Below are 24,177 nucleotides of genomic sequence, written 5' to 3'. Positions count from 1 at the left end.
ACGAAGGACACAAAAGAGTAAACAAAAAACATTCAGCATGAAAGCTGGAATATCGAAGTGGCTTAGCGTAAGAGCTAGCGAGAAAAATACATACGGGTAGTAGACAGTCGTGAATGTTGCTCGAAGGCAAATTAGAGTCCCAGAAAGAATAACGAAAAGGGACGTGCTTAAATAGGGGAATAATCAAAAAGTGACAGGTGTGCAGAAACCGTGATTAGCAGGTGGGATCAATGAGCAACCATGGTGACTGACTAAACAGGAAGTAAGGGTGTAGAACAACAGTGATACAACAACTGGAAGTATAAACCATATGTGGTGATCGAAGTAGCGGATCGCAACAGTATCCCCCCCCAAAAAAGACAGATACCAGATGTCCAAAAAAGCAAAGAAAAAACTTGAACCCCCTCCCCACAACAAGACAGTCCACAGAAGAAGGGAGTGCGGAGGGAGGCCATGGCGGAGGGTCGCCAGGTCGCGTGTCCCCGAATCCACCGAGGACAGGCAATGTGGCGGCGGCGTATGGAACGCCGCTGCCGAATGAGTTTTGGTGGGCGACCTCGAAAAGGCCACATCAGCGGTCGACATGCAGGATGAGGTGCCCGGCGAGGCGGACGACCTCGCAGAGGCCACACCCGTGGCAGACGTGGAGGAGGCTTGGCAGCAGCAGACGAAGGTGCAGAGGCCGGCGGAGGATCAGGTGCAGAGGCCGGCGGAGGATAAGGCGTTGGCTTCAGCCGAGGATCAGGCGTTGGCTTCAGCCGAGGAGCAGGCGTTGGCTTCAGCCGAGGAGCAGGCGTTGGCTTCAGCCGAGGAGCAGGCGTTTGCTTCAGCCGAGGAGCAGGCGTTGGCTTCAGCCGAGGAGCAGGCGTTGGCTTCAGCCGGGGAGCAGGTGCTGCAGCCGAAGAAGGCGGCGTTGTGGAGTCTGGCGTAGTCGTCGCCGTCGTGGAGGCCGGCGTAGTCGTCGCCGTCGTGGAGGCCGGCGTAGTCGTCGCCGTCGTGGAGGCCGGCGTAGTAGTCGGCGTCGTGGAAGAAGGCGTAGTAGTCGGCGTGGAAACCGCAGTCGTCGACGCAGGTGTTGGAGTGGGTTCCAACTTAAGAGCTGGTGTGGACTCCAGCTTTGGAGCTGGTGCTGGAGCGGTCTCCAGCTTTGGATCTAATGCTGGAGTGGGTTCCAGCTTTGGAGCTAATGCTGGAGTGGGTTCCAGCTTGGGAACAGGTGCTGGTGCGAGGACCAGGAAAGAGTCAATTGCTGACGTGAGAACCAGACTAGGATTCGGTGCTGGTGTGTGAACCAGGCGAGAGACCGAAGCTGGTGTGGGAACCAGGTTAGGAACCTCTTCTGGTGTGAAAACCAGGCGAGAGTCTACTTTTGGTGTAAAAACCAGGTTAGGGACAGTGCCGAACATCGGTGGTGGAGGACGTGCTGGAGGTAATGACCTCGCAAGTCTGTACACCGGTGGAGGAGGTCTACTTGGTCGTTGTGATTTGACCGGGGGAAACACAGGTGGAGGAGGTCTACATGGCCGTTGAGACTTGGCAGGGGGAAAAACAGGTGGAGGAGGTCTACAAGGCCGTTGAGACTTGGCCGGGGGAAACACAGGTGGAGGAGGTCTACGAGGAAGAGCTAAGCAGAATACAGGTGGCGGCGGCCTAGGAGGAGCTAGCGGTTTAACGGGCCGAAAAACAGGTAAGGGTGGCCTCAAAGGAGGTTGCGGTTTGACAGTTTGAAGAACAGGTAGCGTCTGCGCTACCTCCGCAACACAGCTATAGGCCATAGCCCCCCCCTCCAGACGGGAATCCCAGACCCGTTCCCTGTGGTCAGGGACTGACCATAAGGGAGGGTGGTGGGAGGTTTGGAGGCGGGCAGACTCTTCCCCTCTATATTGTCCAGAGTGTCCCTTTGAAAAGGGAGAAAAAACCTTGGACTTGGGCGGAGAATGAGGTTTTACAGATGGAGTTGAAAAAGCAGATGGTTGGGATTTACCAGAATAATAAAAAGCAAAAATGTCCTGGTAATTCTGTATTTTATTATTAATGTTATTGTCATTTGAAAATGGATGAGAAAGAGAATCTTCAAAAAAAAATTCCTCGTTGATGTCATCAACGGAGGACGGGTTTGCGTTACCGGGGGGCGTCGACGAAATGACGTCATCTGCGCGGGACACAAGTTGGGAATTTGCCCAGTCGGTAAAACTGTTAGCAAAGTGTGTTATTGGGTCCCCAAACAATGGTGTAGGGGTCTTGTATGCTGACTGTAGGTTGCTGTGTTTATGAGGAGGGAGGCATGGAGCGGGAAAGTCACTGACGCGGCACGAAGCCATCGTTCGCGGCTTCCGCCTACGCGGACGAGCGCGAGCGCTGAGGGAGGGAAACCCACCGGACCCGGAAGCATCGATCGGAACCAGGTTTCCCTCCAAGTCCCACATCATGCTATCGTGTGGATTGCATCGGATAGTTTCAGCCTCCATCGCTCGGAATACCCTCCATGTGCCTTCGTCGAAGGTCTCCTCATGGTTGCCAGACGCGAAGGAACTTTTCTTTCTTGCTGGGACTCTACTGTTACGACTGGTTGGCATAGTGATGCCAAATTGGTCCCTTCGTGGATGCGTCGGCATGAACACAGCAATGGTAAGTTTAAATGATTTATTACACTTAACAAAAACCGACTATGAACAAAAACACTGGAGGGACGGCGTGCCGCAGTGGGAGAGTTGCCGTGCGCAACCCGAGGGTCCCTGGTTCAAATCCCACCTAGTACCAACCTCGTCACGTCCGTTGTGTCCTGAGCAAGACACTTCACCCTTGCTCCTGATGGGTGCTGGTTGGCGCCTTGCATGGCAGCTCCCTCCATCAGTGTGTGAATGTGTGTGTGAATGGGTAAATGTGGAAGTAGTGTCAAAGCGCTTTGAGTACCTTGAAGGTAGAAAAACGCTATACAAGTACAACCCATTTATCATTTATTTATTTAGCTAACAGACAAAAATAAACCAAGGGCGCTAGCATGAAAGCTAGGAATAGAAAATACAAAAACTATACTTGGCACGAAGGACACAAAAGAGTAAACAAAAAACATTCAGCATGAAAGCTGGAATATCGAGTGGCTTAGCGTAAGAGCTAGCGAGAAAAATACATACGGGTAGTAGACAGTCGTGAATGTTGCTCGAAGGCAAATTAGAGTCCCAGAAAGAATAACGAAAAGGGACGGGCTTAAATAGGGGAGTAATCAAAAAGTGACAGGTGTGCAGAAACCGTGATTAGCAGGTGGGATCAATGAGCAACCATGGTGACTGACTAAACAGGAAGTAAGGGTGTAGAACAACAATGATACAACAACTGGAAGTATAAACCATATGTGGTGATCCAAGTAGCGGATCGCAACACAGCATCAGCTTTTCAACATTCAAACTATTCCAACATTTAAAGTATTTTTTTCATTCATACCACATTCTGTCAGCATTTCAGTTCAACTTCAGCATTGGAGGATTCACACACAATTATTTCAGGAATTGCCTCTTGTCGTTGTACATGATATAATTATGCCGCTCCAGGGCCATATTGCTTATTGAACTTGTTTTGTCTAGTGGGCCGATTTAAAGACGTCTACTCGCGGGCAAAATTGAAGACTTCGGGCTCGCGGGCCATAGTTTGTACATTCTTGATCTAGAAGTTGTTCTACTGTGACATTCAACGCATACCCAGAGTTAGAGTGAAACACACACAACCGAAGACAGTGTCTGCAGTGGGACTTTTCCTTCTTAACCCTTTGTGTCGATCATGATTATTGTTCATCTAAACGGGAAGCTATGGACATACTATCAGTCGTCATCGCAGTAAGAGCAGATATTTTACAATAAAGTAATGTTTTATTATGTTTGTAGTATTTCTTGTTTAACACTTAGCAATACTGCTTCATGATGCTTAGTGTTTCACTAAAGCTGAATTTGTTTAGCACACAGCTTCTAAAACTTGTAGCTCATCCTCCTCATGTTCAAGATCAACAATATACATTTCTGGATTATAATTTTTCCCAAAGTAATTGTTGTTGGCTCTCACAAAGTCTGCACGATTTGCATTGTTGTTGGTGATAAAGGGATCTTTGGTTCCTACCTCTTTGTCACTCGAGCTCATTATCTCTCAAAATGGCTCGGGAATCTCTGTGAAAATGTATATTATTTTGATCATATTTATTTACTCGCAAACTTTTGAAGTATTTCGGTGTCATACATCAGATATAGCTTCAATATAGAGACAACTTGCTTTTCCACCTCACTAGTACTTAAATTAGCTGTCATTAATTCACACAATAAAACAGGGGTCGGGAACCTTTTTGGCCGAGAGAGCCAAGAATTCAAATATTTTAAAAGGATTTCCATAAGAGCCATATAATATTTTTTTCAACACAGAACACAACTAAACCCGTGCATTTTTAAGTAAGACCAACATTTTTTGAGTATAATATGTCTCTTATTCTTTGTAATAACAATGGTATTCTGAAGCTAACTGTGGAGGGGGCATGGCCTGCGGGCCTGCAGCGAAGGGGGTGTGCCAGGACCGGCCTCGGAATCAGCGACAGGTGCGTAGATGGCCCACATGGGCCTTGTTATCTAATCATCTATCGCTCTGTTATAAGCAGCAGCCAGGAGGAGAGACAGGGTTGGAGCTGGAGCCAGAGTGCGACCGAGAACGAAAGAGAAAAAGACAACTGCTGGAAACTATTGAAAAATAAAACAATATAGCAACCCTGAAACAGGCTCTCATGTCGGTGCTTGGTGGTGTGAAAACCCCCCAGGAGAGCAAGCCCCACACTAACCAATAATAAATAAATAACTTCTTACCATTAACACAACTTCTTGAACAGGTGCGGTAAAAAACGGGTGGATGGATTAAAAATACATGAGAATGTTTTATATTTTCAACATTTCTTTTTAGCACTGTGATTACAAGTGGAATTATTCATTACATATCGTGTCAAGCAATGTGAGCTCAGATTTACCTGAGAGCCGGATGCAGTCATCGAAAGAGCCACATCTGGCTCACGAGCCATAGGTTCCTTACCCCTGCAATAAAACATACTTGTAAACTTTGTTTGTTTATTCAATTGTGAAGTGATTTATATTAATATAGCGCTTTTTTTTCTAGAGACTCAAAGCGCTTTACATTGTGAAACCCATTATCTACATCTTTAAGCTACATTTAAACCAGTGTGGGTGGCACTGGGAGCAAGGCGAGTGAAGTGTCTTGCCCGAGGACACAACGCTGGAATAGAATCTGGAACCCCCAAGTGGCTGCTGTACAACCTGAGCCACATCACGCCATTAAATTTGTTCCTCCTAATTTCAATATGCGTCTCCAGTATTATAAATGTATAAATTACTTTCATGTCTCATGTCATGAGGACGGCGTGGCACAGTTGGGAGAGTGGCCTTGCCAGAAACCAGAGGGTTCTTGGTTTGATCCCAAACTTCTACCAACCTCATCACGTCCGGTGTCCTTGGGCAAGACACTTTACCTTTGCTCCTGATGGGTCGTGGTTAGAGCCTTGCATGGCAGCTCCCGCCATCAGTGTGTGAAGGTATGTGTGAATGGGTGAATGTAGAAATAGTGTCAAAGCGTTATGAGTACCTTGAAGTTAGAAAAGTGCTATACAAGTATAACCCATTTACCATTTATGTCTGGTATTATTGGTGCTATGAGCAGGGGCGTCGCCAGACATATTTCACTGGGGCACGTGCCCCACTGTTGATCTGCAGTGCCCCAGTGAAAATTTCACCAATAAAAAAAAATCACTTCAGAGTTTTAAGTCTACATAATATAGACAACAGCGCACATACTACTTAGTATGGTAATTGATTGCTACTGTATTCACTCCACGAAACAGTGAGCACATGGCTACTTAATATGGTAATTTATTCACGTGTGGATGAGACTTCGGTTGAGAGAGAGAGAGAGAGAGAGGGAGAGGGAGAGGGAGGCATGCAAATCACTGCGTGAGGTAGGTAACGTTAGCCAAAAACAATTTGTTAATAACATTATTTTGATTTTGATTTGACTCAAACTGTAACTCCTAGATGGATTTAAGAAAGTTATTCACCTGCAGCAGAGAAGAAGCGAGGAATGAGAGATGTAAGTGAAGTCCTAGCTAGCTAGGCAACATCATTGTCTTAAGTTGATGCTAAGTTAGCTAACATTATTCCTTGTATCAAGACAAACATATTCATTTGCTGTACGAGCTGTCGGGGGAATTTCCAATGAACATGAAACATAATGTTGGTTATTGTCTGCTGGTTCTGATTTGGAGTAAGCATGTGTGAGTTGAGTGCTTCTCAAATGGTTTATCTTCAGGAAGAAAAACATTTTTCCATATCATCAAGTCGTGAGCCAAATTTTTAAATCATTCAATCAATCAATCAATCAATCAATGTTTATTTATATAGCCTTAAATCACAAATGTCTCAAAGGACTGTACAAACCATTACGACTACGACATCCTCGGAAGAACCCACAAAAGGGCAAGGAAAACTCACACCCAGTGTTTATTTCACAGAAAAATAGCACAGTAGACTTGTCTTGTTAATCGGTGTGACTTTGACTAAAATAATCTTGTTTTGTCACCAGAAAAATGGCTACAGCTAAAGCATCTGGTTTTGTTTCCAGAAAAAATAGTAACATTTCTGTATTTGTTTTCAGAAAAATGGCTGAAAATATCGGGTTTTGTTGCCCCATTTAGATTTTTAAAAAATATATTTCCATGTCTGTCCTGAGTCCTCCTCCAACTTGTTAGTCGGTTTGCCTTTTGCTAAAATACTCACTAATAGTCACTAGAAAAATGGCTAAAAATATCTGGGTTTTTTTTGCCACAATTTGATTATTTTCTCCCTAAACTTTTTTTTTTTCATGCAAGCATCTGACTGCGACTCACTGAAAATGACACACAATCCACTTTTATGTCACGACCCAGCAGTTGGGAACCACTGGTCAACTGTATAACAGTTACTGTAATATTTCCATGTCTGTCCAGAGTGATTGACCACTTTGCAAAAATGAAAAGGAAACGTTACAGTTTACTTCTCAGAAAATGATTCCCTGAAAAGACACACAACAGTTGTTCATTTATTTTACTACTGTGGCTTTATTGTTTTGTGTATATTTTATAGTTTTGTATATCTGAAATAGGATTAGCCACATTGCCATAAATGGAAATTAAATAATATAAAAGAACCCAGAGATGTAGGGGTGCTTTATTTTTTGTTTTACTTTTGTAGATGTTAATTTTGCAGATGATTACTGCAATAAATATTTCAAAAAGATTCATTGCTCTTCCTTTTTGCTTTTACCAGTAGCAGTTTAGAAGTCTGGAGTAAAAAAGTGCACAAGTAGGTCAAATGCATTAGTTAATTTCAGGTGGTTAATCAAAGATCCATACAAAATAATCTGATATGATTTCATAGTTTAAAGCACTATTTATGTATTTTTTTATGATAAATAAGTGCTAAAAATGTTGTTGCTTGCGCGTTTTGCACGCTCACATGAATTATTTGTGCCCCAGTACAGTATTAGGTCTAGTGACGCCCCTGGTTGTAAGTATACTGTATGTTCATGTTCGAAATAGACTAGGAAAGAAATGGTTGTGGTAAAAAAAACCAAAACGAAATAAATCAAATATATAGCAGCCCCTGCGACACCAAAAAAGGGGACAAGCGGTAAAAAATGGATGGATAAAGATCATTGTTGATTGAAAGTTGTGAAGTGGGTTAGTTGGTTCCAGCAAAGACCAAAGAGGGCAGCAGAGCTCGCGTCCATTAAATGATGTCACGAAATTTGGCGAAGAAGAAGAACAGGAAGTGTCTGGTCTGATGTCCTTGTGCTAGAAAGACGACCACAGACGACGTTAACTATGAATAGAGGCGTATTTGTAAGGCACTCTTTTACTTTAAGTCCTATTTTACTTAGAGTTTATTTAGTTATTGTGTCGGATATTGTTTCGTAACAGAAGTGTATGCTGAAGAACATTTAGCCTCAAAGTGCTAGCTAGCGGTCAAAAGCGGCTAATACTGTCGTCTGACTCAACGACCTTTTTTTTAAAAATGATCTTAGATCTAGGTTCTCGCACGTTTTAGTTTACTGAGGCGTGTTTAAACTTTCAATGTCTTCAGTTGTCAAATGTGTCGACTTTTTCTGCGTTTCTTAATGCACCACCCCTGTCCTGATGTTTCTAGGCCCTCCAGCAGGTGGCGCGGCGGACCTTCTGCAACTCTGCTCGGCGTCAGGTGGAGAACAAAGTCCCCAAGAACCAGAAACTATTCCAGGTCAGACTTATTCCCTCTACAGCAGGGGTCACCAACGCGGTGCCCGCGGGCACCATGTAGCCCGTAACGACCAGATGAGTCGCTGTCCTGTTCTAAAAATAGCTCAAGTAGCAGCACTTACCAGTAAGCTGCCTCTGTTTTTTACATTTTATTTATTTACTAGCAAGTTGGTCTTGCTTTTCTCGACATTTTTAATTCTAAAAGTGACAAAACTCAAATAGAATTTGAAAATCCAAGAAAATATTTTAAAAACTTGGGCTTCACTTTTTTAAATAAATTCATTTATTTTTTTACTTTGCTTCTTATAACTTTCAGAAGGACAATTTTTGTGAAAAAATTAGGGCTGGGCAACGATTAAAAATTTTAATCGAAGTTAATCGTACTATTTCTCAGATTAATCGCGATTAACTGCATTGTATACGCAAAGCCCAATAATGAATTCAAAAGTAGTGTGTAGTGCACCTTTATTGGAATATTCCCCCACATGAACAAAAGCGCCAAAACATTTGTTGTGCAAACACAATTTAAATCAGTCCTTGTTAAACAGTAGCAGTTAAATAGCATATTTTATGAAAATCAACTCAAAAAATGTAAATACAAACATTTAAGCTTATTGCCATTGCCAGGGTATTTAAGTTATCCTGTTTGTTATGGAAAATAAATATAATCTACATACAAATCTCTGAGCCACAATCATAACATCTGAACAGGCAATTTCTGAGGTAACAGCAGAAACTTTTTTTTTATCAGGGATCTTATGTTTAAAAAAACCTATATTATAGGTAGTGGGCTGTTTTAGGGAATTTTTGATCAAATTATCCGTAGTAGCAATATTAATAATGTTGTGTTTATTCTGCGTAGTGCGCTTAAAATAATTATGACCATATCTAGGAATTGATATGATGGGAATTTTCCGATTGTTTGCTTGGTGCTTTGATAAACTGAACGCATATATATGGTACTATATTGTGATGTTATGAGCCAGGGGAAAAAAGAACTACCCTACCCAGCATGCAACAGGAGTGACGAGCATGCGCGGTAGCCCGGTTGTGTCGCCATGACGGCATCTTGTATGTTGTTATATGCACGCTCTGAAAGTAAACGTTAAGAACTCAGCCAACACTCCTCGTCTGTATTATTCATAAATGAACAGACAACACATATACTCCGCTGCTTCACAGGCCGCTGGATGTAGCCGGCAAAGTATTCCCATGCTAGCTAGCCGGTCTAGCAAGCACGCGTCATTCAGTCCTATACGGCCGATCTATCCACATTCAGAATTGTCTGGCTGTCGTAAGTGATCCCGGAGTGACCACGCTGTAAGCCAACCATGAAATTTACAGAATTGTCCGGTATTTTTGCCAAATGTTCCATCTTTACCAAGAGCCCCTCGAGGCTGAAGCCCATCCGGGCGACGCCATCTTTTTAAGAAAAGGCGTTAACAAAATAAAGGCATGTAAACAACATACACAAATGTGCGATAAAATAATTGTCGGCGTTAATAGATTGATGAGTTAACTCGTAATTAACGCATTAAATTGCCCACCCCTCAAAAAAATACAACCTTAAAAATGATTTCAGGATTTTTAAACACATACTGTACCTTTTTACCTTTTAAATTCCTTCCTCTTCTTTCCTGACAATTTAAATCAATGTTCAAGTATTTTTTTTTTATTGTAAAGAATAATAATTACATTTTAATTCTTAATTTTAGCTTCTGTTTTTTCGCCGAAGAATATTTGTGAAATATTTCTTCAAACTTATTATGATTAAAATTCAAAAAAATTATTCTGGCAAATCTAGAAAATCTTTAGAATCAAATTTAAATCTTATTTCAAAGTCTTTTGAATTTCTTTTGAAATGTTTGTTCTGGAAAATCTAGAAGAAATAATGATTTGTCTTTGCTAGAAATACAGCTTGGTCCAATTTGTTATATATTCTAACAAAGTGCAAATTGGATATTAACCTATGTAAAACATGTCATCAAAATTCTAAAATTAATCTTAATCAGGAAAAATTACTAATGATGTTACATAAATAATTTTTTTTATTTTTTCAAAAAGAATCGAATTAGCTAGTTCTCCATTTTTTCGGTCGAACTTTGAATTTTAAAGAGTCGAAATTGAAGATAAACTGTTTCAAAATTTAATTACAATTTTTTTCCTGTTTTCTCCTCTTTTAAACCCTTCAATTAAGTGTTTTTTTCATCATTTATTCCCTACAAAAAAAGGGAAAAAAATGTACGACGAAATGACAGACAGAAAAACCCTTTGTTTTTTATATATATACAGTATATAGATTTATTTATTAAAGGTAAATTGAGCAAATTGGCTATTTCTGGCAATTTATTTAAGTGTGTATCAAACTGGTAGCCCTTCGCACTAATCAGTACCCAAGAAGTAGCTCTTGGTTTCAAAAAGGTTGGTGACCCCTGCTCTACAGGGACGACATTTTGTGTTGGAGGCATATGAAGGAGAACCTACAATTTTGATATTAACTATAATGCAACAAAAATATTTTTTATTGTAAAGAATAATAATTACATTTTAATTCTTCATTTTAGCTTCTGTATTTTCGACAGAATATTAGTGAAATATTTCTTCAAACTTATGATTAAAATTCAAAAAAAATATTCTGGCAAATCTAGAAAATCTTTAGAATCAAATTTAAATCTTATTTCAAAGTCTTTTGAATTTCTTTTAAAATGTTTGTTCTGGAAAATCTAGAAGAAATAATGATTTGTCTTTGTTAGAAATATAGCTTGGTCCAATTTGTTATATATTCTAACAAAGTGCAGATTGGATATTAACCTATGTAAAACATTTCATCAAAATTCAAAAATTAATCTTAATCAGGAAAAAATACTAATGATGTTCCATAAATTATTTTTTTTATTTTTTCAAAAAGAATCGAATTAGCTAGTTGTTCTCCATTTTTTTCGGTCGAATTTTGAATTTTAAAGAGTCGTAATTGAAGATAAACTATGTTTCAAAATTAAATTTAATTTTTTTTCCTGTTTTCTCCTTTTTTAAACCCTTCAATTAAGTGTTTTTTTCATCATTTATCCCCTACAAAAAAAGTGAAAAAAATGTACAGCGAAATGACAGACAGAAATACCCATTTTTTTATATATATATACAGTATATAGATTTATTTATTAAAGGGAAATTGAGCAAATTGGCTATTTCTTGCAATTTATTTAAGTGTGTATCAAACTGGTAGCCCTTCGCATTAATCAGTACCCAAGAAGTAGCTCTTGGTTTCATAAAGGTTGGTGACCCCTGCTCTACAGGGACAACATTTTGTGTTGGAGGCATATGAGGGAGAATCTACAATTTTGATATTAACTATAATGCAACAAAAATATTTCGCCATGTTGGCAAAGTAACTGAATTGTATATTTTAACGAGGGCTGTCAAACAATTTAAATATTTAATCGTGATTAGTTGCAGTTTGTTTTAACGAAACTCACAATCATTGTGATTAATTGCAGATAGATATAATTTTTCATCATTAATTAATGTACCCTAGACATATACTTTTCAAGTTTTTTATTACCAAGACTAGACAATAAAGTTGCTTTTTCTAAAAGCTCAACACAAGATGGACATAAGCAATATTTTAATGACAATAAAAAAAAAACCTGCAGTGCTTTGGTTTCTTGCCAGATTTTGTAGGAATACAATGTGTATTCCTGCTGTAGAAGGACTTGCATTCAGAGGAGGTACACCATGTTTAGATACCAGTTTCACATAACACAATGAGGATTGTTACGATTATAATTTGATTGTCAAAGATGTTTGGTAATGTAATCTCTGATATTTCTACCTGAATAATTGCGTCTGGTATTCTGAACGTTGCATGTTGTACAAGTTAATCATAATTTGTTTTGCTGCATGACATATGTTAACCTTACTTATTTATTAAAACATTTAATATTCAGCCTGCTAAAAATGATGTAATTGCAGACTACCAATCAAAACAGGTTATAAAAGAATGTACGCATGTACGCTTTGTTTCAATCTGCCAGAAAACATTTGTTAGTAGAAATATCACATATTTCATTACAAAACATCTTTGACAAAGCATGATCGTAATATAAGACGATTCTTCATTTTGTTGTGGTAGTTAGACCGATTGTGACGTGTAGCGCTATTCTAATGAAGCCGGAAGAGTGTGATTGCTATGAGAAGAGGTGTCTTGACAGGGTGAAAGTCTCGGATAAAATAGTCACTCTAGACTTCTTATCTACCGCCCCCTTTTATCTGCTGACCTTTTATTCCATTTTATTAAAACCTGGATCATACTCTCGCGTCATGTAACTTGCATTAGCTACGCTGTCTTGTCCCCTTCAGCCTGCGTACTTTTTCAAGAGCCTCGCTTCACCTTCTAAAGATCCTAGCTGCTTTGCGTCAGAGGCAACGCAGACCGCAGATCTGTGATTGGTTAGCTTTTGAAGAGGGTCCCTGACCACAGGAGAGCAGACTTTGTGCTTGAAATGCACACATTATTTTATGAAATAAAGTAACAGTGATAAACCATTAGCATGCAAACTCACATTGTGTACTTAATACCTTGGTGTGCTAAAAATTATAACTTAATGTGTTGTTTTTCAGCTTATTGTGGTGTTTCGTTGAAAATAAGTCAAACTAACAGTACTCTTTTCTAAAAATGAAATAAAATACAACTTTTATGGCCATTCTTTTAAGTGGTTCTATTCTGACTAACATTCTTTCTTGTGGACATGTTTTTTTCTCTCACACACAACACTTCCTCATTGTCTGTGACTATCTTTCAGGCACAGCGGGTATATTAGCAAGCCTGAGAACTATGAACATTAATATTCCTCAGCAGGTTACCGTTACAATAGTTATTTCACAGTTTTGTTAATTTATAATTACTAGCTCTCTTGTCCCACGTCCCGAACGACCCAATAGCATTGCAAAATTGCCCGTTCTCTGTCGTTAGGTTAGAGCCGACCAATCAAGTGAGATGGTTGTCATGAAGATGTTTAATGTGTTGACAATCATTCTAAGGCTGTTATTCCTAATTATTAGTTTAGGTGGATTTATTTTTTTGCTTGTGAGACATGTACCCTTAAAAACACAAAGACAATCAAGATGTCCCAGAAAGAGTCCTCATGGTTCATCCATACAGAAACACCACATAATCCGATTTAGCAGTTATTTCATTATGTCATTCAATATTGATGTACTCTGTTTCTAATTTTGTCAAATTGGTTGCTTTATAGCGAGTCATTGTAAATATTGGGATAGCATATTAGAGGAAATGAATCACAACAACTGCAGTTTCAAAATGAGTTTCTTAATTTGTATAAGTTATAAAAATACTTTCTTTTTAAATGATCATCCATACTGGTATATACAGTACAGGCCAAAAGTTAGGACACACCATCTCATTATAAAGACTTTAAATTGTAGATTGTCACTGAAGGCATCCAAACTATGACTAAACGCATGTGGCGTTATGTACTTAACAAGAAAAGTTTAAATAACTGAAAACTAATTTTATATTCTAATTTCCTTAAAATAGTCACCCTATGCTCTGATTACTTTTTTGCACACTCTTTGCATTCTTTTGATGAGTTTCAGGAGGTAGTCACCTGAAATGGTTTTCACTTCACAGGTGTGCTTGAAGCTCATTGATAGAATGCTAAGAGTGTGCAAAGCAGTAATCAGAGCAAAGGGTGGCTATTTTGAAGAAGCTAGAATATAAAACATGTAACCTTTTAACAGCACTCTGTAAACGTTTGGGAACTGAGACCAATTTTTTGAAGATTTTCAGGTGCAATTCTTTCCCATTCTTGCTTGATGTCCAGCTTAAGTTGTTCAACGGGCCAGGGTCTCCGTTGTCGTATTTTATGCTTCATAATGTGCCACAAATTTTCAATGGGAGACAGGTCTGGACTACAGGCAGGCAAGTCTAGTACCCACACTCTTTTACTACTGTTGTAACACGTGCATAATGTGGCTTGGCATTGTCTTGCTGAAATAAGCAGGGGCGTCCATGAAAAAGACGTTGTTTGGATGGGAACATATGATGCTCCAAAACCTGTATGTACCTTTCAGCAATAATGCTGCCTTCACAGATGTGTAAGTTACCCATGCCTTGGGCACTAATACACCCCATACCATCACAGATGCTGGCTTTTGAACTTTGCGCCTATAAAAGTCTGGATGGTTATTTCCCTCTTTGGTCCGGAGGACACGACGTCAAGAGTTTCCAAAAACAATTTGAAATGTGGACTCGTCAGACCACAACAAACTTTTCCATTTTGCATCAGTCCATCTTAGATTAGCTTGGGCCAAGCGAATTTGGCGGAGTTTCTGGATGTTGTTGATAAATGGATTTTGCGTTGCATAGTAGAGTTTTAACTTGAACTTACAGATGTAGCGACAAACTGTAGTAACTGACAGTGGTTTTCTGAAGTGTTCCTGAGCCCGTGTGGTGATCTCTTTTACACACCAATATCGGTTTTTGATGTAGTACTGCCTGAAGGATTGAAGGTCACGGGCATTCCATTTTGGTTTTTGGCCTTGCCGCATACGTGGAGTGATTTCTCCAGATTCTCTGATCATTTTGATGATATAATGGACCATAGATGGTGAAATCCCTAAATTCCTTGCAATAGCTTGTTGAGAAATGTTGTTCTTAAACTGTTCAACAATTTGCTCACACATTTGTTCACAGTGATGACCCTCGCCCCATCCTTGTTTGTGAATGACTGAGCATTTCATGGAGGCTGCTTTTGTACTCAGTCATGGCACCCACCTGCTCCCAATTAGCCAGCTAATGGGAGAAAAGGACACATTTGTTGACCAGATTCGAAGGATGCTTGGAACTTTTTTGAATTGGGATAGCCTTCGCATACCCCACAAATGTTTACAGCAAAAGGATGCCGCTGCCGAATTGAGACACAGTTAGTATGTATACCCTTCTAACTTCATGTGTGATTAATGAAATTAGTCCAAATTCAGAAGTTTTGTTGTAGCTGATGCTACATATGTACAACATAAACCACATTGTCAGTACATCAGTTGAGGAAAATTTGTCAATTACATTAACATCCTGTAGTTTGATTTTGTTATTGATTTCCCCTTCTGATAGATTAAAAATGCACACCAATGGGAGCATTTTAAAATTTTGCCAGACTCAATTCACCTATTATGAACATTTTACCATAATTTATTCAGTAAGTATAAAAACAACAGATGTAGATAGAATACTATTAACTGCAAGGTGAGTTTGAAGAAATAAAAACACAATTTTTACATTTTCAGAATATGCTAGGTCTATTTTTTTAAAAAGAAAATCCGAAGTTGTTTTGTTTGTAAGTTGCCATGCAATGACTTTACCAGTTCAGCCCACTTGGGAATAGATTTTCCTTCATATCGCCCCTGAGCTAAAATTAGTTTGACACCCCTGTGGTAGAGTTTTCATTTGTAGCCAGTGAGAAGGTATAATTTTTAATGTGACCTCTGTTTACCCACGTCTCAACACCGGAAGTACGGGTTTAAGTTGTTGACCTCCTCGTGGTGAGCCCTGGAAACTGATTTGTCAGGGAACGATAACAAACAGAGACAGAAGCAACAGCTACAGCCACAACCTAAATTTCCAACTCATTGCATTAGTCACATCCACAGTATGCAATTTGGTGCCAACAAGGCTTCACAAGATGTCATACAGGACGGCATCACTGCGCTATACCTGAATGTGGAAGGCCTCACCAATGCTAAGACATCGATTATCGAGCATTTAATACAAGCCCATAATCTTACCGCCATCCTCCTACAAAAAACCCACATGAGTGAAAGCTCCCAACTCAAAATTCCTGGTTTAACTTTGGCCGCCTTTACGGAGAGTGACATCCATGAGATAGCCACTTTTGTTCGGAGCTCTGCAAGGTGGACAGCAATTGCTCCCTCCTCTCAAAACTCCGCAGTGGAATGGACAGCTACCAAAAACATAACGTGTGTCCATCATTAATGTATACAAGCCCCCTACGACCCGGCTGCTCAGACACTATCCCTGCCTTTTGATTTGCCCTGCATCTACGCGGTGACTTCAACTGCCGCAGCACTACCTGGGGCTACAGCTCAACACACCCAGACGGAGCAGCACTCAAGGTTTGGGCTTCAATGTCCGCTGTCCAACTCTTGTATGACCTCAAGCAACCAGATAACTTCCACTCTGGAAGATGGAACACCACCCCAAACCCTGACTTTGCATTTGCAAAACTCAATGGCCCTCACCCCACTGCACTATTCTGGAACCCTTTCCCAGGTCCCAGCACAGACCATCAATGATCAATTCAAACAACACAATTGAACCAATATCTACCAAGCCAGTGAAGAGGTGGAACTTCCGCAAGGCTAGATGGACTCAGGGATAGACAACCTTCCTCCTCCATGATCCTCCAACCCGAACCTTGCTGACTCGGCCTTCTGCAAACTCACCATCAGGGCAGCAAAAAAGGCCATCCTTCGCGGCTTCCGCTGTCCGTATATACCCAACTGGGACGAGGAGTGTGACACACACTACAATCAATACCTGCATGCTGAACCCGGCAAAGAGGCAGCCTCAAAAGCATCAGACCTGACAGAATGCTTTGCCAAAAAGCATAGAGCGATGGGTGGAAACAGTCCAAGGCATCGACTTCACCCACTCTAGCAGAATGGCCCGGAAGACCTTCAAGCGCCTCACAGCCAGAAGCACCAGACCAACACAATACCCTGTATCAGCCAATTCAATTGCTGAACAACTTCTTGCAAATGGCCGATTCACGGACACAGCAAAAGACCATATCCGATCCGTCAAGCAAAAAACCACAAGCCCCAGGAGTAGTCGTCCACATGTCGATACCTTTCCCATTTGAAGAGCTCTCCACTGCCATCGGACAACTGAAGCGTGGGAAAGCACAGAGGCAAGACAATATCCCACCAGAATTCTTGGTACACTGCGACCAAAAATGTCAGAACCGGCACAAGGAGTTTTATTCTTCCTGCCTCAACAGGCTGGCAATACCCAAAATCTAGCAAAGGGCAACAATCATTGCCCTACCCAGACCCAACAAACCAACGGACAACCGCAAGAACTACCGCCCAATCTCACTTCTCTGCGTCCCATTCAAGGTCCTGGAGCGATGACTCCTGGCCCGCCTGGACCCCACCATAGACCCCCAACTACTTGACCAACAAGCAGGATTCCGCCGCAGATGTAGCACGGTCCACCAGACCGCAAACCTGACGAACAACATCAAAGACGGCTTCGAAAAACGTCACAAAGCGGGCGTTGTTCTGTTGGATCTCACCGCTGCTTATGACACCATCTGGCACCAGGGCCTTATCTTGAAGCTCCTCCTGAGTGTTCCAGACCGCCAGCTAGTACAGTTCATACGTACTATCCTCTTCATACTGAAGACAAGCGTTGGACTGCCAGCTGCCTACGGCGCCTCAAAAATGGAGTCCGCCAAGGATCAGTACTGGCCCCATTGCTATCGCACCAGATGCCCTACGCAGGCAAAACCACACACACAGACTTGTGAGTAAGGCCTCACAGGATCCATCCTATCTCTTGCACAAACTTATAGCAGACTCCCAAGACCTTGGTCACCATCGCCTACCCTCCCGGCGGCCATTCTCCCGCCACCCAGCAACTCTTGGTGGAGCCAAATTCAACACTCTTGAAGCATGGAGAACCAGCTGGCAGGAGACCCCCCGATCCCCTCAACTCTGTCAACCCAAATACAAGCCTATCACCGGGCGCTGACCTTCTTCGCAAGAACTGGTCAACACTAAACCGGATACGGACGGGTGTTGGCCGATTCAACGTTAACATGCACCGCTGGGGCCTGCGCCTATCAGCAGCCTGACCATGCGGAGCCGAAGAACAGACCGCCCACTACATCATCCACGAGTGCCCCATCTTTCCCCCACCCAATGACCTGGACCTCAATAATCTGAGCCCTGACACCGTGAGCTGGTGCCAAATGGGAAATGATTTCCGAATTAGTTGTATGCATGTTTCACAATTTTCTAATTTTCACTACATTTTTAATAATGTTGGTAAATCTCCACAAAAAAACTTTAAAAAATCGTTGGGCAGGCATGTGATTTTTTTCCGTCTATAAAATCCACCTTTTTTAAAAGATCTCTGTCACAATATAAAAAATGTTTCAGTTTTTCTTTGTTTTTTTCCGACCTACAATGTCTGTTAAAATCTTGATACGTCTCTTCGCCATACTTGAATATAACTAAGGTTTTTCAGTAATGAGTATGTTTTTTGATAATCCAGTGGTAAAATCGACAATGTTACATTAAAAATTATTACTTTCACGGGCAGGGGACAAAATATACGGGAAAAATCAATGGTGATTGGTTGGTTTACGTATAAGAAAATCCATGATCAGTTGGTTGGTTTACTATGATAAGTCACAATTGATTAAGATTAGGGCAAAACATTACGGACAGGCCAATCCGAGGTAAGATAGGGTGAGTCATAGAACTAGGAAAGGAAATCACAACAAACGTGCACATCCCAAATGACGACTACAGATTTATATACTAAAAAAACTAGTGGAAGATGGTAGAGGGATTCTTTTCCTTAGATTTTTCTCTTAGCGATATACACGATGTCTAGGAAACCCACAATGTGTCTACTTGGCCACAGTTTGACAAATGTATGCGACTGGATAAAACAATGCCCAACACATTAATTTGAGTTGTTTGCCATGTAAGTCCCCAAAACTGCTCTCGACATGGAAGACGTGGAATACACATTTAAAAACAAATGATTGTGGCACACGTGATGCTTTTTGCTACAGTATAGCCTGTCTAAATGCTAAATTTCATTTAATCTATGTTTTAGAACAAGAAAGTAGCTGACATTTTGCTTATTATTTTTACTGTTTATATTTTGAAATTGAATGTTGAATAATTTTGAAACAGACCCCCGACTTATTTTTTTAAGTGTTTTTTCATTAAGCTCAAATCACATGCCTGCTTTGGTACGTTACACGGGACATGTACAGTAAATGATAAATGGGGTGTACTTGTATAGCGCTTTTCTACCTTCAAGGTACTCAAAGCGCTTTGACACTACTTCCACATTTACCCATTCACACACACATTCACACACTGATGGAGGGAGCTGCCATGCAAGGCGCCAACCAGCACCCATCAGGAGCAAGGGTGAAGTGTCTTGCTCAGGACACAACGGACGTGACGAGGTTGGTACTAGGTGGGATTTGAACCAGTGACCCTCGGGTTGCGCACGGCCACTCTCCCACTGCGCCACGCCGTCCCCAGTAAGTGTTAAAAAGACTGCCAAAAGAGGTTGTAGAAGAGAATGATTTTATTTTTTTAATTATAATGTAGAAATGCAGGTAAGGAAGTCTTGATTTCCAAATAATTTTTCTGATCTTGCGTGGCAGCATCTTTTGTCCTCTTTTTTTGGTCAGTTCTCTTTTTCTCAAAGGGTGCTCACATCCCTGCATTTTATCCTGCTATTGAATGAATGCGCTCAGGTGTTGAGATCAAAGCACAGAGTGTACCCCGTTTGAAATTTAATAGACGACGAAAACAAACACACAGGCATGGCAATTTATCAATGGCGGCAAAATTATCCATTCATTTTCAATTATCGTTCAATTAATTGACTTATTACCGTCCCAGGCCACTGGTTAATAAAGAGAACTGCACTTTTTTTGGAATGTTCCCTATCATTCACCATCATTATATAGGACAAGAATTCCGATGTTTGTTTTTTAATGCATTGTAACTCATGAATAAATGCAAGCAAAAGTACGCTTACAATAGAGCCTATAGGAGGTCCTGTATTCCACCCGCAAATCCTTTTATATAGCCATCCAATACAATAATCTATTTACATTTTGTTACTTGAATACTAACCAGCTATTTGTGAGACTGTTATTATAAGCGCTAAAGCTGACAATTTTTTAGCGGCGCTGTGATCAGAGAGCTTACTAGCTTGTGTGGCTATGTTGACATCGTCGGCTGGTGAGCTGCTTCGGTGCTCGGGAAAGTTTATTCTACGTAATAAATAATGGCTCTCACCTATCGATGTGAAATATGTCTTAAATTGTATTCTAAATGGTCTTTAAAAAGTATTTCATTTGAGTTGTTGAAACCTGCTGAGTGAGACCCTGTAATAATTCTTTATTGTCGTACATTTACCGAGAAAGTGTGACGATGACATTATGCATTCAAAGGACTGACTGTAAGTATAACGTACTTATTCCCTCAAAATACTAAATATGTCCTAATATGCAACACAGTGATACACTCAAAAAATTGACGAATTAAGAAGACAGAGAAATATTTTTAGCACATAGATGTTAAGAAGGCTGACTGAACTTGATGACTTTCCATACACAATGCGATGTTGGCCACAAAGTTTAAACTGAAACCTCTGTGCTGACATGTTGGGTCCAGAAACCACAGCCACGAATCAAGTGAAGTGTGCACTGCCAAGCAGACAAATTCATCTAGTTGTCTTTGTTGAATGGAAAGTCTGGCTGCTCTCCATAGTTTGATGATAAATTATGTACGTAGATATTATATGTCAGGGACAAGCGGTAGAAAAGGTATAGATGGAGAGAGTATGTTTTTGGGATTTTTTAATGCAGGCTATAAACTTGCTGTATAAAGTATTGTTCCGCTAGTTTGTCTTACAGTTCTTTCATTTATCTCAGTTAAAGGGGAATTGCAAATTTTTTGGGAATTTTGCCCATTGTTCACAATCATGAGAGACAAGAACATGCGTCTTTTTTTTTTTGTTAGGATTTTAAAGATGATAAAGTGCTTGAAAGATATGGATTTTGGGAGTAATTCTTGTAGCCTTCAAAGCCCTCTAATACAACTTAAAAGCCTTCCAGCAACAATGTATATACATAAACACTGCAAGTCTACATGTAATGTAACACACGTTCATAACAATATTTAATATGTTCAATATTTACCGTATTTTGATCACTTGACTTTTCTTCTTTGCAGGAGGACAACGGGCTCCCCGTCCATTTAAAAGGTGGAATGGGCGACGCACTGTTGTACAGAACCACCATGACGTTGACTGTCGTAGGTCAGTGTTGTCATAGTAGTGTCATGTCGTGTTGCGTCATGGGTTGTCTTCTTATGTATGTATGTATGTATGTGTGTGTGTGTGTGTGTGTGTGTGTGTTGCACAGGTGTGGGATACGTGCTGTACACGCTGGTGAAAGCAGCATACCCTCAGAAGAAAGACTAACCTCGACGTCCCCCGTGTGTTGTGAAAAATGTTCATGGGATCAATATTTATTTCTTCCTGAGGATCAAATAAACTTCTAAGCTTGTTATTAAACTTATTTCATGACTCTTGACCACTAATGCTTTGTCTCAAGTGGTGTACTTCAATCAGTAGACTTCAGTAAATAAACTGTGTGAGAAGATGGTGACTGTAGGGTAGTACATGTTATTGCTGCACTGTCCACTGCAACATCATCTTTACTAAAAAGCCACTATGTATACAAGTGCACTGCACTTATGTACTCCACAGACACAGGTTTTGAGTTCAAACCCTGGCCGAGTCATACCAAAGACTATAAAAACGGGACCCACTACCTCCCTACTTAGCACTCAGTATCAAGGGTTGGAATTGGGGTTAAATCACCAAAATGATTCCCGAACGCGGCCACCACTGCTGCTCACTGCTCTCCTTACCTCCCAGGGGACGGATCAAATGCAGAGGGTAATTTCACCACACCTAGTGTGTTTGACCATCAGTGGTACTTTAACACTTTAACTTTAAGTGTGCTGCACCTTTTTACAAAGACAAAGTGTAAGTACACAAGTGTACGCTTTACCAGACAAATAAGTTCAAATGTGCACCAGAAGACATACAAATAATATACATTGGAACATTAGAAGTAAAATTTCTTCCTCAATTAATGCATGTTAATGGAGAAAAAATATAGTGTTAATGTATGTCATAGGCAGCCATTTAAATACAGTCTGAGGTGGAAAATGTCAAAAGGATAAAAGGTACGCTTACTGTCATTCAAATTGTAAAGATCATTCTTGCTTGATGGGCAAGCTATTTGGAAATTGTAGTACGCTAAGCTACAAGTTACCATCGATTAAATGTAGCTAAGCCACAGGAGAAGCTATCCCTGGAGAATTGTAGCAAGCTACACTGTAAAAGTAGCTTGCTTCTTCAAAGCTACATTTAATGGTGTTTTATATCTACAGACCCACATGTTTAATTCGTCCATCCATATCATTGTTAATGTATTACAGTGTACAAATGGACCCAATAAGGCTCCATTTTTAACTATCTGTCATTTGGCTGGTGACCACCCTTTAGGTGTCTCCGCTGCCCCACTGTATGTATTTATTTTATTCTGCCTTTTCTTTGGCCCACCTCTACGATGTTCATTTTCTCTATCTACAGTAAAAAAAAAAAAAACGCATACATCTATCCATCCATCCATCCATCATCTTCCGCTTATCCGAGGTCGGGTCGCGGGGGCAGCAGCCTAAGCAGGGAAGCCCAGACTTCCCTATCTCCAGCCACTTCGTCTAGCTCTTCCCGGGGGATCCCGAGGCGTTCCCAGGCCAGTCGGGAGACATAGTCTTTCCAACGTGTCCTGGGTCTTCCCCGTGGCATACATCTATATCTGGACAAAAAAACAAGCAATGACTTGTGTGTTGTTTGGGATCAGTTGGTAATGGTTATATGCAGTAAAACCTATTATGAGCTCAACTCACCTTAATGTGTATTGGACGTCTTAGATGAAGAGAGCAGTTATGATTTTGGTTTACAGAGCAAACAATTAGGGGAGCATGGTGGAACAGGGGTTAGTGCATGTGCCTCACAATACTCGTCCTTAGTAGTCCTGGGTTTGATCCTGCGCTCGGGATCTTTCTGTATGGAGTTTGCATGTTCTCCCCGTGACTGCGTGGGTTCCCTCCAAGTACTCCGGCTTCCTCCCACCTCCAAAAACATGCACCTGGGGATAGACTGATGGGCAACACTAAATTTGCCCTAGTGTCTGGATGTGAGTGTGAATGTTGTCTATCTGTGTTGGCCCTGTGATGAAGTGGCGACTTGTCCAGGGTGTACCCCGCCTTCCGCCCGAATGCAGCTGAGATAGGCTCCAGCGACCACAAATGGGACAAGCGGTAGAAAATGGATGGATGGATGAGTAAACAATTACAAACAAATGTTTTGGGCGTTGTTTTCTCTAAACGTATACATTTGTCTAAATATGGACAAGGACACGTATTATTGTGGGCTTCCTGCACGTCATCTTCATCACTAAAGGAAAAATCTAATCTGCAGGAAAGAATCCCTCTGCCATTTTCAAGTACGTTATTTTTTTTTTGAGGAGTCAGCTTGAAGCGTCCCTCTGTCTCCGACTCTCTCGTCATGTTACATGAGTGCGTGACTCTTATTAATTTTACTGACTAGTTTCGATGACCCGCCTTATCTTGTCTCTGATTGGCCAGTCTGTAATGTTTTGCTCTAACCTCAGCCAATTGTGACTCATCATACGAACACCATGCAATCATCATGGACTTTCTCCGTACGTATGGAAAATCTCAATTATCCAGGTCATTTTTTTTCTCCATTTGGTCAGGATTGGCAGTCTATTTTCTCTCTTTGTCGCTTGCAGCCTTAATGCAAGCTACCTCGCTACATGGCTCTAAAAGTAGCTAAGTTTCAGGAAAAGCTACTCGTTTAAAAAAGTAGCTAAGCTATCGCCAAGCTACTGCAATTTGTAGTTAAACTACGCAGCTTAGATATACTGTGGGTGAGCTGGACTATATATGCCAAATGATCTTGTACAACCTGG

The 24,177-nt window shown here is 40.9% G+C and overlaps 1 protein-coding gene across 1 annotated transcript; it reads left to right on the top strand.

Annotated features, from left to right (window-relative positions):
- The first annotated feature begins 7,759 nt into the window (after window positions 1–7,759).
- On the top strand, window positions 7,760–21,702 carry LOC133553322 (cytochrome c oxidase subunit 7A2, mitochondrial). Its single transcript, XM_061901387.1, has 4 exons — window positions 7,760–7,912; window positions 8,217–8,306; window positions 21,341–21,425; window positions 21,532–21,702. Exons 1-4 carry the CDS (start codon window positions 7,895–7,897, stop codon window positions 21,588–21,590), a joined length of 252 nt encoding a protein of 83 aa, XP_061757371.1. The 5' UTR covers window positions 7,760–7,894; the 3' UTR covers window positions 21,591–21,702.
- Window positions 21,703–24,177: the final 2,475 nt, after the last annotated feature.

This window comes from Nerophis ophidion, linkage group LG05 (assembly GCF_033978795.1).
Source record: "Nerophis ophidion isolate RoL-2023_Sa linkage group LG05, RoL_Noph_v1.0, whole genome shotgun sequence".
NCBI lineage: Eukaryota > Metazoa > Chordata > Actinopteri > Syngnathiformes > Syngnathidae > Nerophis > Nerophis ophidion.
The sequence above is the reverse complement of the archived record's forward strand: the minus strand, read 5'-3'. Positions and strand labels throughout refer to the sequence as shown.